We start from the raw sequence: 23,203 nt of genomic DNA, 5'->3' as shown, positions 1-23,203 counted from the left end.
TGTTACCATGATGACCCTGTGACAAGGCTATCAGGCCCTGTCACAGTGCCTGACATCCCAGTAACATGGGATGTCAGACCCCATCACATAAGGCCCCGCTCACAGCACTATGTGACAGGGATGTCTAGCTCTGGTCCATAGCATTAGAAGGAGTGGAGAACTCCTTCTAACGCTACGGACCAGAGCTAAAGGATGTCATGGTGTTGTGTCTCTATGATACTGGTCATTGTGTCTCTATATCGTGTCAGTATCATGGCCTGTATCATGTCATGCAGTGTTGCATTGGTCATTGCACGCTGTAACATGCCGTCCCACCAGTCTTTTGAGCAGGAGCACGCGCACGCACATGCATCGATTAAAAACAACCCTTAACTAGAAAAAGTGCTCCTCGGAGCACAGGTCTCCGCCAGGTCAGGTAGGTTATTGTGGGCCAACAATGTTCGGAATTTGCCAATCAGGATGGAATATGAAAAATCGGACAGAACCATCTTGATCACTTGACTATAGAGATAATGGGTACCGATTTGCATGATGATTGGATAAAATGTGAAGGCTTAATATCCAAAAATGTGTTTTACATAAGTCGGCCTCTTGGTGGCGCTATAAAAGGCAAATGTGAAAAATGCAGGGCGGATGTTTTTCCTTGGCCTCTAGGGAGTGTGCGTGCAAAGTTTCACGCAGATCGGTGCAGTTATAATTAAAAACACAAATCAGCCTTTTATAGCGCCACCATGAGGCTGATGTGAAAAATGTCAGGTGGCATTTCTTCCTCTGCCTAGTGGGAATGTGTTTGTGAAATTTCACGGAAATCACAAGCTGCGTTCATGATTTGAGGCATTTTGTTCAAAACGGACCAATCCTGCAAATTTTGGAAGGCAACCTTAGCCAATGAGGATGGAATATGGGAAATCGGACGGATCCGTGTTGATCACATGACTATAGAGATACTGTGTACCGATTTGCATGACGTTTGGATAAAATCTGTAGGAGTAATATAAAAAAATGGGTTTTGCACAAATCGGCCTCCAGGTGGCGCTATAACAGGCCCATGTGAAAAATTTGAGGCAGAGGTTCTGAATTGGCATCCAGGGAGTGTGTGTGCACAGTTTCGCAGCAACCGGGCCAACGGTGCCGGAGATTAGCTGGTAACACACGGACAGGACACACACACACACGGACACACGGACGGACGGACGGACGGACGGACGGAAGGACGGACAGGGGGTAAAACATACTCTCTCGCCATGCCTTTCGGCCTGGCGGAGACAATAAAGGTCAGCAGCATGTATGTGTTGGCCCTCATTAGCCCTGTTAGGTCCAGCTGTTGAGTTCGGGAGAAACTAGAAACGTTTCTCTGGCCTAGGGCTTGGATAACAATTAACTTCAAGTGCAGTAGTGTGAGACATCATGAGTACATTACAACCATATTAGTTTATATGCACTATTCTTCAATTATGATCAATCAGAAATTGAAACAAGTGTGAAATGGATTGAAGTACACTATGACCTTGGTCATCTGTAGCCTAATACATTTGTTATGAACCATATAATTGGCCCAGGCATCATTAAACACCAAGGTATTTTGCACATGGTATGTATTATAGTATATTGTATTATGATTATGCAATGTAATGTGCTTATAATGCCATAAGCAACACAGTGTCACCAGGGTATATTATAGTAAAATAATAATAATAATAATAATAATAATAATAATAATAATAATAATGAAAGGAGACAACATCCCAAACCAAACATAGCAATATTCCATCCACTTCATTTTAATGACAAAGTGACATTGCTGGCCATACTAGTTATGCTCCTCATAATAACACAGATGCCTCCATGGGACTCCAGAGGCACAGCTTAATCAATAAGGCAATATGTACATGAGAACTACATGTAAAATGTTATTCTTCTCCTATGTTGTCATGTACTGAATCAAACCTGAAACAACGTTGAACATTCTAATGTTGATGACCATTGAAATAGAATTGAAGTGAAAAAATTAAATAAAAGTATATAAAGAACATCAATGTACCGTCCTCGTTTGGTGGAATAGCAGTTTTTTGTTTGTGTATGGATGGCCTGCTCATATACAGACACTACAACACTGAATTTTACACTCATTCTAGAATACTGAATTTGGTCATAGCTGCGAATGTCTAAGCAGCTGCAGTACTAAACATGGACATGGTTGTATCAGACGAGAGGGGAGGTGGGCAACACATCCCTATAGACTGGGATAAATACTCAATGCCATTATTAGGTATACATTCTAGGCAGAATTTGAATTAAAGCAACAATTTACCCTAAATATCAGTCAAAGTACTGGGGTCAACTGTACAGTATAGTACAGTAAAGTGCAGTACAATTGTCAAGAGATGTGAGATTGTTTGGCATCACAAATCTGTGTGAGATTAATGAATATTGTCTTTCGGTGTTAATTATTATAATACTTACTGAGGAGCCATGCAATGTAGTAAATAAAAACAGCAAGGGAAATGATTAATGAGTGATGTGATCATGCCTACATGACAAGTGCTCTGTTCCTGAACCCAGTTAAGAACAAAACAAATTCAATTAGCCCTATAGATTTGATTTAGTCTGCATTTTTTCATATAAAAGTCAATTTAACAAAAGTTACTGTAAGTACTGGCATACCCGACAAACTGCTAATATTCCTCTTTATGCAGTTCTGAAAGTGAACAATGTTTCTTTTCTGAGAAATAAAGCTGGCAAAACATAAAATTTACATTCTCCTCTTAAAAAAGGAAACAAAACAAAGATGTAAATAACATATTTCTTCTTTTAAAAAAATATTAAAAAATGAATTAGCCATTAGACATACAATACAGTTACATAGATACATATTTTCAATACCGCACATTCAATCTGCCAAAAAAGTAATGATTACAAAGCCAACAAAGATGCCGCCATATATATATATAGAGAAATGTATGTACAATGATTATAGCATTTATAATTGCACTATGCCTCAATAAAATGTAAATTACAGGCTTATGTTTTAGGGAATAATCTATACTGACAATTACTTGCGTATGTGGACTTCAGAACAACGGGTGCCAAACAGACACAAGAGGGCTGACTTTGGTACAAATTGAACACTGACACAATCACAGCCGCGCTGTGATTGGACAATCATAAAGACACAGCTGGAATGTGACTGGCTAGGTTGCAGACTGGGGAGAGGGGACAGTAGCCACACACACACTGTTGTGATGGGACATTTCCGACAGTTCAGTGTGCTTGTGGGCTGCCTCGTCTGAGTAAGCCTGCTAGCCAACTCTAGCATAATGTAAGTCAGTCCAAACAGTGTGGGGATACCGTTATCTGTGTTCAACACTTGCAGAAGTCAGTTAATTGGTCTATTAGTCAGTGAGTCAGTCAGTCAGTCAGTCAGTCAGTCAGTCAGTCAGTCAGTCAGTCAGTCAGTCAGTCAGTCAGTCAACTCTGTCCATTAGCCCTACCCTTACCTGTTCTCAATACTATCGTTCATCAAAGTAGTAAACAGCGCAAAGTGGAGTTTGGTGCTTGAGTTGGTTTGGCATTGGCAATACTTATAAATATTACCATAATAAAAAGCAATAATGTGGCACAGTTGAACATGATTATTAAACATTGTCTCATAAATTATCACGTCTTAAATTTGTCCACATCTACGGAAAGCAACCACCATTATCATTGTCATGGCACGTGTCAAGAGGAGACATTCCTCTGCACTTCCTAACCTAAATACTCCTCTCTTCAATGAGCAAAGCAAATCTTCTTCACGCCAGCTTCTTTCACGTTTCTGAACTCTGTGGTTATGCTTCAGAGATGGCAGGTGACCAAAACTCAAAGGAGGATTCAGGCTATTTCCTCAGACTCTCACCATGGCCATGTGCTTCCAGCGTCATACACAATCTACTCGCTGGATGTACCAAAGTCAATGCAATGTCATAATAATAATGATTAATGTGAATCAATATCAAATCAATATAAAATAATTTAAAAATCACAGTTTATACCTATATATCAAGATACCTGCCAATCAATCCTTCAAAGGCCACAGGAAACCATTAATTAGAGATCTTTGATGTAGTTTCCTGTTAGGCAGAGGAGGGAAAGAATTGCTTTGGAATGGACTGACAGAAAAGGAGGGAAGGTCCAAAGAAATTACTACCTTTTTCTTTCTTTTCTTTTTTTGTACAAAAAGGCAGGACCTTGCATTCCAGCTCTGAGGCTTCAGACAGGCTGACAAACAAACCCCTCCCCCCAGCCATCGAGTGCACAAACTAGTTAATTCCTTAAAATAAAATAAAACTTCACAACGCGCAAAGCCTAAAAATGAGGATTGGCGCCCACCCAACCTCATCCTGTCACATCGTGTCCCAGTCCTACCCTCCCTACATGTAATCAATTCCTTAAATAGTAAGAGAACATTTACTTTGCTTACCCCTTAAGGACCAAGGGGTTAACAAATGGCAAATAAATTAGTATTATGCAACCATTAGATATTTTTTTTCTTCTGATTTTTTTTTCTTCTTGTGTGTTTGTTTTATCTTTTCACAGATTGTGACAGTCAGTCAGTGTGTTGACGGCCACAAGTTCTGTCAGCACACCCAGCTCTGCTGCTCTCTGCGCCACTACACCAGGTTGTACTCCTTTAAATTGAGCTGCAGGATGGTGTCTTTGACAGCAGCGAAGACGAAACGGATGTTCTCCGTGTCGGTAGCACAGGTGAAGTGGGAATAGATGATCTTGTCACTGTCAGGGTTTAGGTCCACGAACATCTTGAGGATGAACTCCCTTCCTGCTTGGGGGTCCCTTTGAGGGCCTGGGTTAAACAGAGATGATAACTTATAGATACATCTGGAAAGAGTGTAATTCATGCAGATACATTATGGTGTCAATTTGAATCTTCTTGTTACCCAACTTAGGGCCAAGATGATGGAGCCTTGGACTAATGTTACAAATACTGTGTACATTTTTTATGATATTTACAAAAGGCTGTTGTGGAACGAATTAAACTGATTACTTACTCAATAATAATATAAAGTTTAGAAGATTAGATGTTTAAATTCAGAAGTTTATTAATTTAGAAGCTTGGACGTTGCTCTAACCTATGCTACTCACCATCATACTCTGGGAAGTAGTCGACCAGGTGGGAGTAATTGATTTTCTCCTCCAGCAGATCCTTTTTGTTGAGGAACAGAATGACTGAGGAATTCTGGAACCAAGGGTATGTGATTATCGTCCTGAACAACGCTTTACTCTCCTCCATCCGGTTCTGTGGAGAGGAGAATGGTGGGGGGGGAGAAAAGAGAGACAATGGAAAGAGAGACATAAATACTTCATTAAGCCAGTACTTCATACTCCAGTACAGGAAGGGTTAAACTGAGATTTGTAAGGAGGGGAGCCCTAGCCCATCTTCACATTTAAAAAACATTTTACTCTAATAGTTAATTACAGCCCCTTTATTCATATTTTCTCTCAGAACACATGCGCTTCAGCCAATGCATCTGAAACGCAAGCCGATGCGTCAGAAGCGTTTCAACAACAACATTTACCATGTTGTTGTTGAAAACTACAAACAATATGGCTGTGGGGTCAAACCACAGTGCTTCTGTCTCATTGGTTGGTGCCCGGTCAAGGTTCATCAATGTTGAACCCCATGCTTCACACACGCTTCAAAGCCATCAACGCGCCACAATGGGCCACTCCGCCTCTTTTCTCCCATATAATGGACAGGGAAGCTACCCCGCATGTGAGAGTCCAGCCTAAGGGGCCACTGAGGCGTTTTTTCCTGAATGTATGATTTTGACTATGGTGACATCGCAGTCTAACACTCATTCCGTAAGAAGTTTTATTTTTTTCTGCGAAAAAACTGTGCCCTTCTAATGTGGGCGCCCGTACAGTGGGTCGTACCGGGGACGGCTCGTTAGGTCTGGGCTGGCGAGCCACTTCCAACGGTGCCGGGCTTGAGTCTGTCCATCGCCCCCCCAGCCGAGGGACCACCGTGTTTTCACACTGTTACCACAGTCATAATTTTACATTTAGTATGTCAATTAGTTCTTGTTTATTGTTTTCAATGGGAGTGCCATGTAATTACGCTGTGCTGGAAACGACAGCAGTGTGATGAGGTGCTGAGCGTCTATTTTGCTGTGCGTTCACATGTGGCATTTTTATCTGCTTGCTGAGAGTTTAAATATTTTCAACTGTAAAAACCCTAGCGTCCCTATACTGGGACAAACAATCTGGAAAATAGCCGAACTACAAGCTGACAACTGATGATGCGAAATCATATTATTTATTATATTGCTTAGCATTGATGAGCTTGTTTTCCTAAAAAGCTGTGAGCTGAGAAACAGGGCTTAGTCTACTATCTGCTTACTGTAGATAAGGCCAGAATGTTAAGGTCGCAGGTCACAGCTGCAAGGGAGTAGAGTAAGCGTTTGTTTTATGACTATGCTCAGTAGAAGAGATGAAATGTTTTATTGTTTTCCTTTAGCCATTTATAAGCTGACAGTCAGGGAGGAGCAAGTCGTGTGCTCTGCTGGTGTATGATGTACGTGTATGTTGCAGCGTCACAACGCATCACAACGCGACACATTGTGAGCTGCAAGATATGATATTTTCAGCAAATACATTTGGTATAGAGGGAAAAAAGGAGCAGACATAGTAGATAGAGCACTGGCGGACACGGGTTATATAGAGTTCAACTTTAAGAGTGACCAAAACAGCTCTGTTCAGTGTGTACTACCTCACACTGTATACTGGAAAATGTATGTGACACACTTTCCCCCAAAACAGCCAAATAATAGATGTTATTATTATTGTGCTTTTGTCGGCTGCATACTTCCATACTTCCACTAACATCGAAACACACACACGCACGCACACACACACACACACGCGCGCACGCGCGAGCGCACACACATGCACGCACCCATGCACACACACACACACACACACACACACACACACACACACACACTGGCACACATATGGAGTGCCATCCGAAGAAGAGCCTGTGACCTGAGGCGGTATTCAAAACAGGCTCAAAACAGGTTGGCTGATCATTTACAAATGCTTTCCAAGGGAAAGAGAGGTCAGGATGCTAGGCAGAAGGAGGGAGCCTTATTTCCATTGTTGACAAGCTTTGTTTTCACCTTCAGACCCACGGAGAGAGAAAGAGGAACAAGTCTACACAGCCACATCACAACTACACTCAGCTTCAAGTACTTGAATTTTCCACTTCAGATAAAACAATGAGACACTCTGAATATAAAAAACATAGGATTTATATCACAAAGAGAAGTCCAACGTGCTTCAGCCAAGTTGTGAGTTGAAGGGCTCGGTGCTCAACAGTAGGACAATATAATATGAAAAGAAAGTTCCCTGGGCACTTCAAAATAGACTACCCAAATAAATTACTGGAGCACTCAACTGGATCTGCACGTTTTGTTAATTTGCAGGGGTGACTAGCGTCTTCCTCAGAGACAAACCAGCTGATTCTGAGGAAGATGCTGGTAGAAACGTCAGTCAGCCTTGCAAATGAATAAAACGTGAAGACCCAGTTGAGTGCCCCAGTAAGTTATCTGGGTAGTCTATTTTGAAGTGGCCAGGTATCTTTCTTTTCATGTTGGGATTAATGTGTTTGAGGATTCAACCCAAGCAGAGTCCACTCACCTCATTGTCAGATTCCACCAGAACTTGGTCGTACTCGCTGAGCGCCACCAGGAACATGATCGAGGTGACGTTTTCAAAACAGTGGATCCACTTCCTCCTTTCTGACCTCTGACCCCCCACATCCACCATCCTGACAAAGAGGGCCCACAGAAAGGATAGTTATTACACACAGTAAAATCCTCATGTTAATTTAACTCAGAAGAGAGTAAAATGGAACCAAAAACTTAAGGTGCAGATTTGATTCCATTGTACAATCTTTGGAATAAGTCAATTTGGGAAGGCCTGAGATTGTTAATAATCTCATCAAATATAATTTTCCGATCTCACTCAAACAGACCTAACTCGACCCCTTGCACACAGTGTGTGTGTTTACTCATACTCATACTAAAATAAAATGTATCAACACTCTTTTTTTCAAAGACACAAAAAGACAGTCCTGGTTTTCTGAAATCCTTCCATGGCGACAGAGGAAACAGGAAGTACCAGCGTCAATCACAATCAACTATGCTTAACTGAGCACAGTCGAGGACGTTGTGTTGACGTTTGTTAAGAAAACATTAAGTCATATACATTTTTTGTTCACAAGAAAAGGTGAAAGGTCAGTCAAATGTCAAAGTCATAAAGTGTGATATTGTGGGAACTACCTCAACCTTTACAACTTGGCAGCTAATTTGGGTGTGACTTCCTTGTGTTGAACTCTTAACCAGCAAGACAAAAGACTCACTATTAGCTTAAGATGCTAATTAAAGTTACTTGCATTATGTTTTGTTATTGAGAATTAAAGTGATCTGGGCCAATAATTAAAATTTCAGTTGCTTCCCTCCCAACAGTTAAGGTAATTTGATCTCAACACTAGAAAATGGTAGAAACAACATGAAATGAGCACCATCTACTGGTATATTTCTCCCTCTACACTTTCCTTCTCCCCTGACAATAAACCACAACCACTGGCAGAAGTACACAGCTGTCTTCCAGACCTGAATATATCTTCATGCTCACCTGAATATGACACTTTGTAGGTCGAAGGGGTACTCAATGATGCCTGTGGTTGGGACTCGAACCCTCAACACATCTTGCTGAGTTGGGAGGTAAGACGGCTCAGCGATCCTGTCCAACGCATTCAGGTAACTGGAGATAGAGTGTGAAAATTAATTATGGTCTGTTTTCATAATACTGAAGGGTGAATTCAGAAAGAATAGATTGTGCCCAATGATAGCACCATGAATTTCCCATCAATTGCGTCCGCTATCTGCCCCGTATTAAGGTCTGATTCACAAAAGATATTGCTCTAATCTAATGATATGCCGGTGCAAACATGGTCATAAAGTTTTGCAGCTGAGTGCAGTTTGACCTTGTTTTGTGTCTGATTGCATGTTCCCATCTGACAAAGTATAGCCTAAATGGTGGCTTTACGCCACAGTACTTATTTGTGTGGGGTGATGCAGGTTTGATTGTCACTGAGGAGTTTGTGAAGCTGGTGACAAGGCGTTATGTAGCAAAAGCCTGAAAATGGACAATACCAGTTTAATAAGCAAAAAAATAAAAAACATTATTAGAGCCAATGGAGCCATTGGCATTTTGACACGCTTCTGTCTTAAAATAATATTTTAAAAACTTTTCATATTTGTGAGGGTTTAGTGGCCTGAATTCGCTTCAGAGAGTGTATGCGTGCTTAAGAACATAACGCTGGATGTAATATGTGTCACTTCAAATTGAAATGAAACTAGAAAAAGTGCTCTTCGGAGTACAGGTCTCCGCCAGCAGGTCAGGTTGCAAAAATCGGCATCCTGGTGGCGCTAAAACAGGCGTGTGTGAACTTTCACAGCAATCGGACGCTGCATTCATGATTTGAGGCATTTTGTTCAAAATGCACCACTCCTGCAAACTTTGGAAGCCAATCTTAGCCAATCGGACAGTAGAAAAAAATATATTATCTGTTCACAGACAGACACACACACACACACACACACACACACACACACACACACACATGTGTATACATGTATACAATGTTCACTGTATAAATGCACTAAAAAGGAAATAAATTACATCCATCGCTGATTCGGACATTCACTAACATGGGAACAGTGTTTGTAGAATTTGACTGTTCTTTTTTTCAGTCTACTCACTATTTGGTGGAGTCCGAGAGTTGGTATTCCCTCCTCCTGTCATATGCCTCTTGGATGCCTGGGTCGTTCCATAAGCTCTTGATAGCATCTATGTAAGGGTTTTCAAACATGCTGATCTTCTCCACATCCACCTCTCTCAGGATGTTTGCATTGCCCTAGGAGAATGAAGAGATAACAACAGAGTCACTCTTTTTGTGAAAATTGCTTACCAAGAGTGCTAATAATACTAAAACAAAACACTTTTCTATTCCAGATACCAGTTTTAATGCTGTTATTGACATGTCAGTCTTATTGAATGGTCTGAAGCTGTGGTTCTCAAAGTTGGGTCCTTGAGGCGGTTCCATGGGGTCCCCAGCTAAATTATTAATAGTAAACAGTAGGAACCAAATGAATGGACCATTTGTGCACTCGGGGAGTTAAAGAGGTCCATGGGCCTAAACGCACACCAAACTGGGGATTAAAACATTTTTTGAAATTAAAACATTTGATAACCACTGGTCTAAAGATAAATCTACTTCCTATGTCACGTAATAAACCGTCCTAATTGTCTATGTCAATTATTATATCCTCGTATCCACGTATTCTATCTCTCCAGTGATTTTGTTTCTGCCCCAGGCTCTGGCATGGACCTAATACTGTAACCTCAATCCTGGTGGGCCTATTATTAATTTGAAAATAGGGGAATGTTTTTCATCGCCCCAGATACTCATTTAGAACTCTCCTGGGTTGAATGGCAAGATTAGCAGATAGATGTGTGTTCTGTCCAAGTTCTCCACAAGCTCATGTAATAATACATACTGATTATTACACCAGAGATGTCTTTACACCCTCAGTATGCTGAAGTTGAAATAGGATATTTATTTCTTCTAGTTTTATTTTGTGACATAATAGTAAAAAAATCTCTGGCTTTTAGCTAATTCAGGGAGTTAGTAAGACAAGCAGTATGCAGATGGCAAACACACAACAGTGTGAGCCAGATTGTCAATAACAAGGAGTCCGCCTACAGGTATGAGGTCACTTCATTGGCACTCTGGTGTCAGGAGAACAACCTCGCCAAGGGCTAATCATGGACTGCAGAAGGGCCGAGGAGAGAGCATGCATCTATCTTCATCGACGGTGTGGTGTGGCTGTAGAAAGGGTCCATGAGTTCAAGTTTCTCTGTGCGTACACATCGATGAGGAGCTCAGACCACGCAAGTGGTGAAAAGGGCTCAGCAGCGGCTGTACTGGATCCGTCGCCTGAAGAAGCATGGAGTGGGCCCCCGCAACCTCAGGCTCTTCTACAACACCTCCATTCTAAAGTGTCTGGTCAGGCTGTGTCACCACCTGGTTTAGGAACTGCACCGCCTGCGAACGGAAAAACCTACAGCGGGTGGTGCGGACGGCCCTGGGGTCGTTGTGGGAAGTGAGCTTCCCTCCCTCTAGGAATTATACGAGAAGCGGTGCGTAGTCAAAGCTCAGCGTATCATCAAAGACAATAACCAATCTGTTCTGTTCACGCCGCTGCTGTGACAACCGTCAGGCAAACTCTACCGCAGTATCAAGTGCCTGGACACCCGATTTCTGAACAGTTCCTACCCAGCTACCATCACTGTTAACAAGGCCTGAACACCACCTGTCGCCAGCAAGCTTTTCAGTTTTCATTTGGAGTAGTCGGTATTCGCTTTCAGAGTGTATTTCCGACAAGTGTGTACTGTGTAAAGGGGTAGCACCTGGAGAAGTTTGTTTGGACCATACCAAATCACAGACAGTGGAGCAGTTGTGCATTTGGAGTGCTACAGTACGTGCAGTGGAGACAACAGAGAATTTGGACTCATTGTGTCACAGTAATATATCGCAAATAATAAAAAATAATATATAATGAAAAGTAGAATTTACAATAATTTGCCCAGAGACTGGAGATTGCGGTGTGACAATATAGATGATTATGATTGTTGGATTATAATGTTTGAAAAGGTAAAAGACATTTTGATGGTGACATTATTGGCACAATTCCAAAGTAACACACCAGTTAATAACCTTTTAACTAGTATTTGCACACACACGCACGCACGCACGCACGCACGCCACACACACACACACACACACACACACACACACACACACACACACACACACACACACACACACACACACACACACACACACACAGAGAAAGATAAAGGAAGGATTGTTTGAAGAGTTCATGCTCATTTCCTTGATGATGTCAATGTATTTATCTTTCCTAGCTGCCTTCCTTTGCAGTGCCAGCAATGTCAGATCATGGGGAAGTTGCCAACAAAATATGATCACCACAATACACCAGAATTATATTACTCTTATCCTAATCTCTCAAGACAGATTCTTTTTTTTTGCAGATGGGTTCCCAGATTGCTCTTATCCAAATCACCTACGTGTCTGTGTGTGCGTATCATGTACTTGAGACCCTCCACCCAAGGCAACCCAGGAGTGTTGAATCTCAGTCAGTGCTGCTAAAATAAATTCAAACCCACAATGTTATTAGTCAAGATTCTGGCCATTATGTCATGAAAACTGAATCATAATGTTTTGAGCCCAACTTTTTTTGGGGGCTCTCATCAGCCCAACTTATAGCATGTAGTTTTCATTAGAATGATCGTTACCAGACCAATTGTTATTATTATTGTTATATTTCAAGCAAATAAGGACATTTCATTGCAGCTGTGTGAACCACTATAAAGCATTGCAAGATATAAAATTCAAGTAGGGCTGAAATTATCAAGCATTCTTTTTAGCAATTATTCTATTGACTTCTTTTCATAACTGAATAATCTTGAAACACTTTATTTCATTTTGATATATCAACTAATCCACGTGAACAATTTTGAATAGATGTTTTATAATTGACAACATCAATTAGTCTGATTAAAGCCCTATTTAACACTTTGTCGTACAACGGTGTTGTGCAAAAATACAGAAAATGGCCGATCTACAAGCTCACAATGCATACAGTATACCGGTATTATATTTTTAGCCTTCGACTTAACTGATATTGTGTATAAATCGATTTCTTAATAACAATGGTGATCAAGAAGGCATGGGAGCAGTTCCTGGTTATTTTCAACTTTACGTATTTATGTGATTTATGAGGACAGTGGAATTAAAGACTAACATCAATATCATTATCAGTGGTCATTTGAGGAGGCTTGTGCTGCAATTCCAAAAGTAATTCAAGCTTAACTACTACAGACGAGGATCAGCAAAAGATCCACAGACTCTGTGAAGAGGCACATGTATGAAACATAGACCATTGGGAAGTTCTGGATAAGCTGTTAGACATAATTCCCAGAGCTTACAGTAAAAGCAATGCCATGTTTTTGTTTTTTACCTTTTTACATACCGTATCTCTGTCTGTGAGTGTTTTTTTCCCCCACACTGACATACAGTACCTGAAAAATAAGTACAGGTCTAGGCTGGAGTCATAAAATGTGGCTCCAGCTACCTACTTTGTTTATGAAAGTAGGTAGCTGATATATTGCACTTTTACCTTAGCACTAGGTATACTCTTAGTTGCTTGTTTTAGAAGAGAATGCACTTAATACTTCTGGTGATTAGTAGTTTCGTTCCCTAACTATGTTGAATGCACTTATTGTAAGTCGCTTTGGATAAAAGCATCTGCTAAATGACTGTAATGTAAATGACTGTAATGTAATAAAATGATGTCGGATTCTGTCCCTGTCCACCACTATAGGCAAGAATAGACAGACAGACCTTAATCTTAACCCATATCCCCACTCGACACAAAAGAGGTACCCAGGTTGATTCTTAGGGACATTCACACCACAAAGTTGAATGATACTCAACTCAACTCAAACTTGATTTATATAGCAAGTTTACAACGACAAAGGTCGAACGAAAGTGCTGAACAAGAACAAGTTAAAAGCAAGCAAACAGATCAGAAGAAAAACAAATGAAAACGAAAGAAAATGAATTAATATACTGTAGTTATCCTTATAGTTATAGTGCTTAGTGTGAACGGCCCTTCAGTCAGGATGGTGGTCCCTGGCTCCCAATCAGCTGAACACGATGTGTTGTGGCTAGGGCGGACCAGGGGGACTAGGGATGCTAGGGTTCAAGTGGTTAAACTGCTACACTGAATAATAGAACTGAAAATAATTTCTGTGTTTCATCTTCAGTCCTTGAAAAGAACAATAAAGCACGCACATCCACTCACTAAAAACCAGGTTCTGGGCTGAGATCAGAATCCACAAAGAAACATTCTGCACACTGGATCATGCTCCGTGCTCATCATCAGTCCTTCCCAGTCTTTCCTCTGGACACATGTCTTGTCCTGCCAAACGTTTTGTCCGACCCTTTCACAGTACCTCCTCTACCGCCCTAAAGTAGGACTGAATCCTGAAAGTTTCATCCCAATGCAGAATGTGTCAGGCAATTATACAAGATATATTCCGTATAATTCCCACAAGGTCAATAACTGGGAGGGAATTCCTGAGATATCTGCTGATGAGACAGATCATCTCTGAGGAAATGTGTCGTATATGTTGAATCATGGCTTTTGCAAAAGTTAGAGATTCTCAGATGCCATACATCATAATCATTAGCCTTCTCTAGAACCACCAAAACAATTCTAAAACACAAATACATATACTTTACAGTAGGTATAGCATAAATGTGACTACCATAATACAATTATAAATTACACTTTCTAATATCTTATTTCATTATCTATCAAATATATTACAAAACCACTTTATCTGTCTTGCCCTAATCCTAGTGTCTCCCACATGGTAAAACATTCAAAAATAAAAGCAGTGGAGGAAATATCATAACATCCACTTAAATCTTTCCAAAGAAACATTTAGAGTGCAGAATGCCCTGTTTCCAGGCCAGAAAGCAATGGAAGCACTGGTCAGCCATCACCTCAGATGGTCTTATTTATGAAAAATTTGAAAAATAAAATCCCTGCTGAGATATCAGCACCTATACTTTTTCCTTTTTTCCGTTTCCTTTCATTTGCCACCCTCACTGGGAGAGAACTGCACGTGTGAGGTTATTGTCAGTTACCAAAGCTATGAATAAGAGGGCAAGTCTTTCAATTACCTAATATGTAATTATAATACATAATAATAAAAGGTGTGTCCAGTAGAGCGCAAATCTAAAAAAATAAATTCAATAACTGGGGTCAAACTGAGTGGAAACAATTCAGAGATTAAAAACAATAATACAAATAATTTAAAAAATAGCATCGCAGGACCATCCTTCATATTAGGATGGTATCAGGATTGGTTTTCAAAGCAATAGGCGTAGGTAGGTACTAGTAGGTTTGTTAGTGCTGATTTTCTCTGCCGTCCAAGCCCATTCAATGAAATTAGATTTCCCCAGACATGTCAGTAGGTGACTCTCATTGTCTGGCTACGCAAGACTTGCCCTAATAATAATAGTGATGTACTGTATGCAGTGAAATTACTACCTAGAGCCATGAAAGAGTAGGTACTGCGGCATGTGATTACCAGTTGTACATCATCTCTTCTGTCCCTCCATCTCTTTCACACACACAGAGAGAGTGAGAGACAGCTCAGACAGAGTTGAAGGTGCGCAGATATTAATTAATTTGGGACAGACACACACACACACACACACACACACACACACACACACACACACACACACACACACACACACACACACACACACACACACACACACACACACACACACACACACACACACACACACACACACACACACACACACACACACACAAAAGCTTTATCCTTATGGAGATAATAAAAGTGGACTGAGGAAGTAAGTTACTGAGGTCAAGTTTGGGTGAGTGGTCTGGCTTACTGACATTGACCTGAAGTTACATTGCACTGTACTGTAAGAGTACCCCCCCCCCCCCCCCACACACACACACACACACACACACACACACACACCAGGGGATGGGGGATGGGAGTGGTGTAAGGACACAGGAAACATAAAAAAGAACAGGAAGCGATTCTGGAGGGCTGCTTCAAATAAGATAGACAATACTGAAAAGAAACATGCACTCAATACATACAATTCTCATGGCATCTGCACCACTGTTTGCTCGCATACTAGTTGTCTCCTCTTCCTATATCCCATTTAGACCTGGAACACTTATACGTTGTTGAACTCTGGGATCAACTCTGTGTGTAGTTGTTGCTATACAGTATACAGCAACAATATATATAAATTTGAAGTTTTTCAGAAAACTCGGTTCTCTCCGGCCTAAATGGGATATACCAATTACTTTCAGTCCCAGTGCATTTCTCACAGTTCTATTTCATGAGCCTCTTTGTAATCGTTCAGATGAACCACTAAAGACCTATTCAAATATTTTTGAAAATGGCAGATCTACAAGCTCACAGCTCACTTTGTTTTGGAAAATGTTTGCCTATAATGACATGATCGAAATAGGAAGGCCAGGATGAAGGGGGTTAAATCAATTGTGGCTGCAAAACGGTGCAAGTGTAAACACACCTTATTGTGCTCATATTTGTAGGGGATCTTGAGTGAGTCTGTGGCTCGGACCATGGACTGCATCGCCGTGAAGATGTTCTGGTAGACCAATTTGGTGAAACCTCTCTTGTCGTCCTCTGTGTAGCCGGCTCCATGGATGATCCTCATCTGTTTGATGAAGGTACTTTTACCACTCTCCCCAGTACCTGGGAAAGCAGAGAGTTAACATTATTTAATTGCACACAAGGACAAGTGACAAAGCTCTGTCGCGTGTCCTTGCGTGCCATTAAATTAACACACACAATAAACATGGTAAATGGTGGATTTATATAGTACCTTTCTCCAAAATGCTTTACAATGTGCATTACATTGACAAACAACAATAGAACAGCCATGCAAGGCAGTTGCATGGTTGCAGTTAGGTCTTAAGTGCTTTGCTCACGGACACTTCGACACAAAGCCAGGGAGCCAGGAATGGAACCTGGTATCCTACTGATTCCAAGACAGCCACTCTACCTCCTGACCCAGTAGATTTGATCCTTTCCACACCTTTTGTCCCAGACAAAAAGTAGACCTTGAATTTATGGAATGGCTGCTGATAATATGTTGATATTATTGTCATGTGTGGCCTCACCAGGAATATTATAATAAGCATTTCGGCATCATGTTTCTTAATTTCAAGCTCACAATACAGCCTAGAACTGTTAAAGTGTTAAAAGATTGCATGCCTTTACACACACAGATATCTGCTCCCCAAAGGCACTCAGATCCTAGTTCATTTGGTCTGGTAGTGGACCAAGAATAACATCATGTCTCTATGGAGACAAGCACTATTTGGGTGTGAAGAGCTAAGAGCTGGCGTTTCTGTTGGGTTCTGTGAGAGGCTTGGCAAACCAATTCAAAAGTGTAACTTTACCTCACTTCAAACTCTTAAGCGTAGTTTGGCCTGTGTGCTTCATTCCTCTGTAGCCTACAGACCCTGGTTCAAGCCACTGATTACATGATATAGATGATAGAATATAGCCATTTTATGTAAAGAGAATATTTTTTCTAAAAAAAATCAGATCAGAAATTGGGTCAACACTATTCCTTAAATTCCTTAAATTAAAGAACAGGTATCTTTGTCTGACCGTGCACACAGATTTGCAGTATTTAAAATAATGCTTCTCTAAAGCAAACATTTTAAGGATCAATCTTCCATTTCACATTTCTTTTACTGAACAAAATGTCTCCCATCTCTCCTTGAGACAATGATAGCATAATGGTTTAACTGTCTCTGTCTGGCCAGCAGGGAAAAGCTGGGAAATGTAATGCAAAATGTTCTCCCCTCCCACAACCACTATTCTCAGCTACCCTCAGACCAGCACCCAAGTTTCTTGTGAGGTTGCTCAAGCAACTGCATGAAACAGTTGTACAACTGTGTGAAACTACAGTTGTACTGACATCATACTACTGGTGTAGAATGGTGTGTCCTCCTTCTTATAACTAGCCCACTTCAACAGGCTGCTTTTGTTTGTGTGTCCTTAGTCTATTCCCAAATTGAACATGGGTAAAATGCTATACCTCTCTAATGAATTACTTAAATCTAATGGATCATATTGAGAAAGGGAAAAGATGTTAAGATTTAAAGATTGAAACTGAAACACTCAGTGTGCAATCCCTGGGGAAAGAAAGCAATTAGTGAGTTTAAGAGACTGGAAAGGTTTAACAATTTGTGAAAAGATAGCAAGGACAAAATATATCGTCCAACCTAGGCTCATTGTAGCCTGACAGCGTGTCGCGGGTTCGACTCCCGATCCTGACGGCCTTTGCTGTGTGTCACTCCCCATTTCTCTCTCCCCATTTCCTGTCAGCCTACTGTCCTATCAATAAAGGCATAAAAAGCCCCCCCCCCAAAAAAACAAAAAAATAATAATAATAAGTTTGAAAACTTGCGATCAGTTTTTGTGTGTAGTATGTATGCCTGCCTGATGGCATGATGCAATCCTTTGGGACACAAAGCTATTACAGAGTTTGATGGCCCTCAATACACTCCAGGCATATAGGTTAATGGAGCGATATGGAGTATGCACCACTTCCTCCAGTTACTCAACAGTCCATCATTAATGGTTGCAGTAAGGCTCATATGGAGCAAACACATTTGAAATAACATTTGCTATGTCAAATGTGTGTTATGTGTTGCATACAAGGCTACTGTGTCGCAAGACAAATTTCAGTGAAAGCTGATAATAAAGTAGTATCGTATGGTATCGTATACTATTAAAGCACACACATATGATTTTACTGATAATTCAGGCCATATCAATATAATTTCTGGTCTGGCCAAGACCTGTCCTGTCAATTCTCACGGTCAGCTTCTCAAAACCACTACAGATATAATTTGCACGATGTACAACAATATGACTCAAAGAGGGTAACAAGCCAAGTAAAGCAACTGCTGGGATAAATAGAATTTCTCATCTCAAAACTTGGCATTCAATATTATCTATTCCATGCCAAAAATGCTATACATTCAGTTAACCTTTATGTAAAATGTGATTTTCAATATACTAAATGATGTTCAGTGATGTCATCTGTTATGGATTAGCCTAAGTTTAGCCTCACAAAACTGCAACATTATAATAGCGTGGGTCATATTGATTATAATCACTATCTCTTTAGTGGTTAAGTCCAAATGCACATGAAGTGAGCTAATGAACTAAATGAATATGGCCAGTCTTTGCCTTATTTATTGAATAGATAGCCAGAATTCTGACAGCAAACAGGGCTACAGATTTCTTTAGTTCAAATCATTTACTGAGATTACATTTTTGTATAATGAGGTAGTGGCTGTGTAATAAAGGAGAACTGGTCGCATACAGTCAGGAGCTAAACCATGGTTTCCTGATCCCCTACATTACAGGGTTAACATTTCAACAACTAACAAGGGCGTGAGAGAGATGCCTATACCCTCTTAAATCAACTCCCAACTGGCTAAACGCTATACTGCAATATGCCTACTTGCTTCATTCATGGGATGTTTTGGATTTACATCAAGACATTATAGAAAAGAACATAGCTAGCTCTATGTTTGAACACAGCTCTATGTTTGAACATAGCTTTTCACCTGATGCTGTCCTTGCATTTCTCAACAAATGTATGCATGAAAATAATGGTGTGTCAAACAAAATAAATGTTCTACGCCGGATTGCCACAGCCCCACCCTCAATGCTCAAAAATTCCCAAAATCATCACAAATAATTTGGTTTAGACTAAAGATAAGACATGGCAGTGAGAGAGTTTCATGAGGATTTTGAAACTGCTACATGATGGGGTTTAAATGAGTTAAAAGGATATGGTTTGATTGAACATGCACAAGCTTTAGGCTATGAGATCATGACATGCACCCACCCTCTAACCACTCATAGGCCTAAGATATGACAGTGTTGGGTCTAAACTGATATAGCCTACTCTTTGCTCCCAATAAAACGCGCTAGACTTTGGCCTTGTAGGTATAACATACCACCTAAACAGGCTTAGGCTTGCACAGATTGCAGCTGGGCAGGGCATATAGAAACATAGTTACTAGTCCAGGCCCGTAATGTTGTCTGACAATTGTTTCCTGGATGTTGACCGGCTGCAGTTATTCAAATCAGGTGGTTCATGCAGGGCTCGCTGAGCAACATTTCCTCATCCTAGAAAGAACTATCAATCTGGGCACGCGACTCTTATAACAAAATAGCAAACACCGTCCTTCCAACTTCATTTAGGTGTGCAGTGCAGCATAGTAAGACTAGAAAAAGTGCTCCTCTGAGCACAGGTCTCCGCCACGTCAGGTAGGTTATTGTGGGCCAGCAATGTTGATGGAATATGAAGAATCGGACAGATTCATCTCGATCACATGACTATAGACATAATGTGTACCGATTTGCGTGATGTTTGGACAAAATCTGTATAAAAGAATCGGCCTCCTGGTGGCACTATATTCGGGCAATGTTAAAAGGGTGGCATTTGTTCCTCAACGTAGTGCGAATGTGCATGCAAAGTTTCACGGCCATCGGACGCTGCGATCATGATTTGAGGCATTTTGTTCAAAGCAGGCCACTCCTGCAAACTTTAGATGTCAATCTTAGCCAATCAGGATGGAAATATGAAAAATCAAACAGATCCGTCTTGACCACATGACTATACAGATCATGTGTACCGATTTGCGTGAAATTTGGATAAAATCTGAAGGAGTAATATAAAGAAATTTACATAAATCGGCCTCCTGGTGGCGCTATAAAGGGCAGATGTGAAAAATGCAGGGCAAAGGTTTTTCCTTGGCCTAGGGAGTGCACATACAAGGTTTAACACAGATCGGTGCAGTTATAGGTAAAAATACGAATCGGCCTGTTATAGTGCCACCATGAGGCTGATTTGAACATTTTCAAGTGACATTTCTTCCTCTGCCTAGTGGGAATGTGCGTGCAAAATGTCACGGAAATCGCACACTGCGTTCAATATTTGAGGCATTTTGATCAAAATGGAGCACTCCTGCAAACTTTGGAAGCCAATCTTAGCCAATCAGGATAGAATATGAAAAATCTGAAAGACCCATTTCATTTAATGACTATAGAGATACTGTGTACCGATTTGCTGCCATCTAGGGAGTGTGCGTGCACAGTTTCGCTGAGATCGGCCCAACGGTGCCGGAGATTAGCTGGTCACACACACACACACACACACACCACACACGCACACGCACGCACACACGCACACTCGCACACATGCACGCATGCAGCAGGCACACACACACACACACACACACACACACACTCACGGACGGGCGGACGGGCGGACAGACGGATAGATAGGCTCAATAACAATAATTGCCCCCCCCCCCTCCCCCCCAGGAGTTGTTTGGGGTTTTGCATCACTCCTCCTCCTCCTCCTCCGCCCCTTACCAGCTTACCGAGAAGCAACAGTTTCAGTTCCCGGCGAGCGTCCCTCTTATCCCGACGGAGCTGCCTTTCGATCTCGTCGTTGATCCGCCTGGCTTCTTTCCCCTCTTCGCTGAGGCAACACGCCATTACGGATTCCAGGGTCATTCTCTCTTGTTTAAAAACACTTCTACGCCTTTGCCTCAACTAATTCATCCAGATTGGTTTAAAAACCGAGGCCTAAAAATGTAAGAAAAAACAAAAAACAACCCAAAAAAGAAAACCGCCCTTATACAGGCCTACTTGTGGATAAATACGGGTGGACGTTGTTGTAATAGCCTAAAGAGCGCACAGATTGGGGGGAAAGGAAAATGTATATTTCATAAATTGTCTCCCCCCTCCCCCCGTTTCGATTCGCTTGCAGGGCTCTCCTCTCCCGACAGCTTCAAACAATGTGCAAATCCGTTGATGTTTGAATATTTGTCCAATCTTATAATTGGCGTGTAACCTGCTTTTCCTTCTCAATATGATCAACAGATCCCTTTAAGACATTTCCTCCGTACGTACAGTTGTTATGTGTGATCTCGTCCCATCTGTGTCCAGTAACTCCGCAGGTCAAAGTCTTCAATGCTGTTGTTTTGTACCGATAATATCCCTTATGTTGATGTTATCGTCCTTAAAAATGGGCAACGGGAAAAAAATGTAGAATATAGGCTATGTGTCCGTTTCCAATAGCTCGACTCCCGGGCGTGGTAAGGCAGAATATGGCGGACTTTCACTCCGATCCGCTAGGCTGGGATACAGTACAGTTATCTCTTTCTGTCTGGACAAAACACCAAGAAAGCCATTATAGTCACAATTTCACCTAGGCCTCGCGATACGGCAAATAAATGGCCTAAAAAATATGTAAACATCCAAAACTCGGCGTTGGACGAAATGAGAAATCAGCTCGTTTCGTTTCCCAGCCAGTCTTCTCCTTTTCCTCACTCCTCAGTTCCCTTCATGTATTTTTATTACAGAGACCATCCACCAATGTGACGTCGGCTGGGGGAGTGGCACGTCGTTGCATTGCTGCTTATTTCCCACTCAACTTGTGGAATAGCCTACGACATTTGTTGAGCTGTTTGTAATATTACAATTCATGTTATAGTCCGATAGTTGCCTTGTTGTTTTGTACGTAAGCTATCAGCCAGATCTTGAAATATCATGTATATCCCATGATGCTAATGCATGTTGTCAAATATAAAAGTTCACAACTGGCAGATGTCAGCCGCAAATCCCTATTATCATATTATGTACACAGAACGGGTTGCAGCAATGTGTTAAGCTGTTTTTATGCCAGTGCAGTGTTATCAGTGAAGTTAGCCTTGTTTTCATGTCTAACAAGCCAACCAACAAAAAAAAGCATATATGCTACCGTGATTATCGATATTATTCACATCTGGATCAACAGAGATGGGGTCTTAAAATGAATCCCAGCCTAGTTCTACTACAGCCAAAATAGCTAGCCTAACAGATTTATTGATACTTGGTTAGCAGATTCATATTGTCATACAAAATAAATAATAATAGTAGAAACCATTTAGAGATCACTAAAATTATGCTTTCAGACAGATATAAGAATATTAGGCCTATTTAGCAAAAAAGTAAAACAAAAATAAAACCCAGCATAATTTGAATTATTGGCTTATCCCTCACAAAATGTCCAGGGGGTGAATTAATGGACCAATTCTAATTTAATTGGAAAAAAGAAAGAAAGAGAGAAATTCCCTTTATGTACATAAGACTGTAGATACGTCTGTTATGCATGTTATGGTCTAGTTTTGGTATGAATGGGCTGCTCTTTAAGTCACTGCTCAGACCTTCAGTATTATGTTGAACCAATTCTCTGCTCTGCTGTCTGTGTTGGGCTAACAACATGATAATAGAGACACTCCTCCCATGCTTACCTAAAACTTCAAAATGGAAATGGTCTCACTCAAATGAGCTGTGGTGCTATTGGGGCGCAAAGTAT

At 41.0% G+C, this 23,203-nt stretch overlaps 1 protein-coding gene across 1 annotated transcript; it reads right to left on the bottom strand.

Annotated features, from left to right (window-relative positions):
• Nucleotides 1–1,775: 1,775 nt before the first annotated feature.
• LOC308087894 (guanine nucleotide-binding protein G(q) subunit alpha) lies at nucleotides 1,776–22,245 on the bottom strand. Its single transcript, XM_080432125.1, has 7 exons — nucleotides 21,222–22,245; nucleotides 16,310–16,494; nucleotides 9,825–9,979; nucleotides 8,695–8,823; nucleotides 7,696–7,825; nucleotides 5,140–5,293; nucleotides 1,776–4,840 (listed from the first exon to the last, which is right to left on the bottom strand). Exons 1-7 carry the CDS (start codon nucleotides 21,355–21,357, stop codon nucleotides 4,650–4,652), a joined length of 1,080 nt encoding a protein of 359 aa, XP_080288251.1. The 5' UTR covers nucleotides 21,358–22,245; the 3' UTR covers nucleotides 1,776–4,649.
• Nucleotides 22,246–23,203: the final 958 nt, after the last annotated feature.

The sequence above is a fragment of the Gymnoscopelus braueri genome (genome assembly GCF_963280865.1).
Source record: "Gymnoscopelus braueri genome assembly, chromosome: 7".
Lineage (NCBI taxonomy): Eukaryota > Metazoa > Chordata > Actinopteri > Myctophiformes > Myctophidae > Gymnoscopelus > Gymnoscopelus braueri.
The sequence above is the reverse complement of the archived record's forward strand: the minus strand, read 5'-3'. Positions and strand labels throughout refer to the sequence as shown.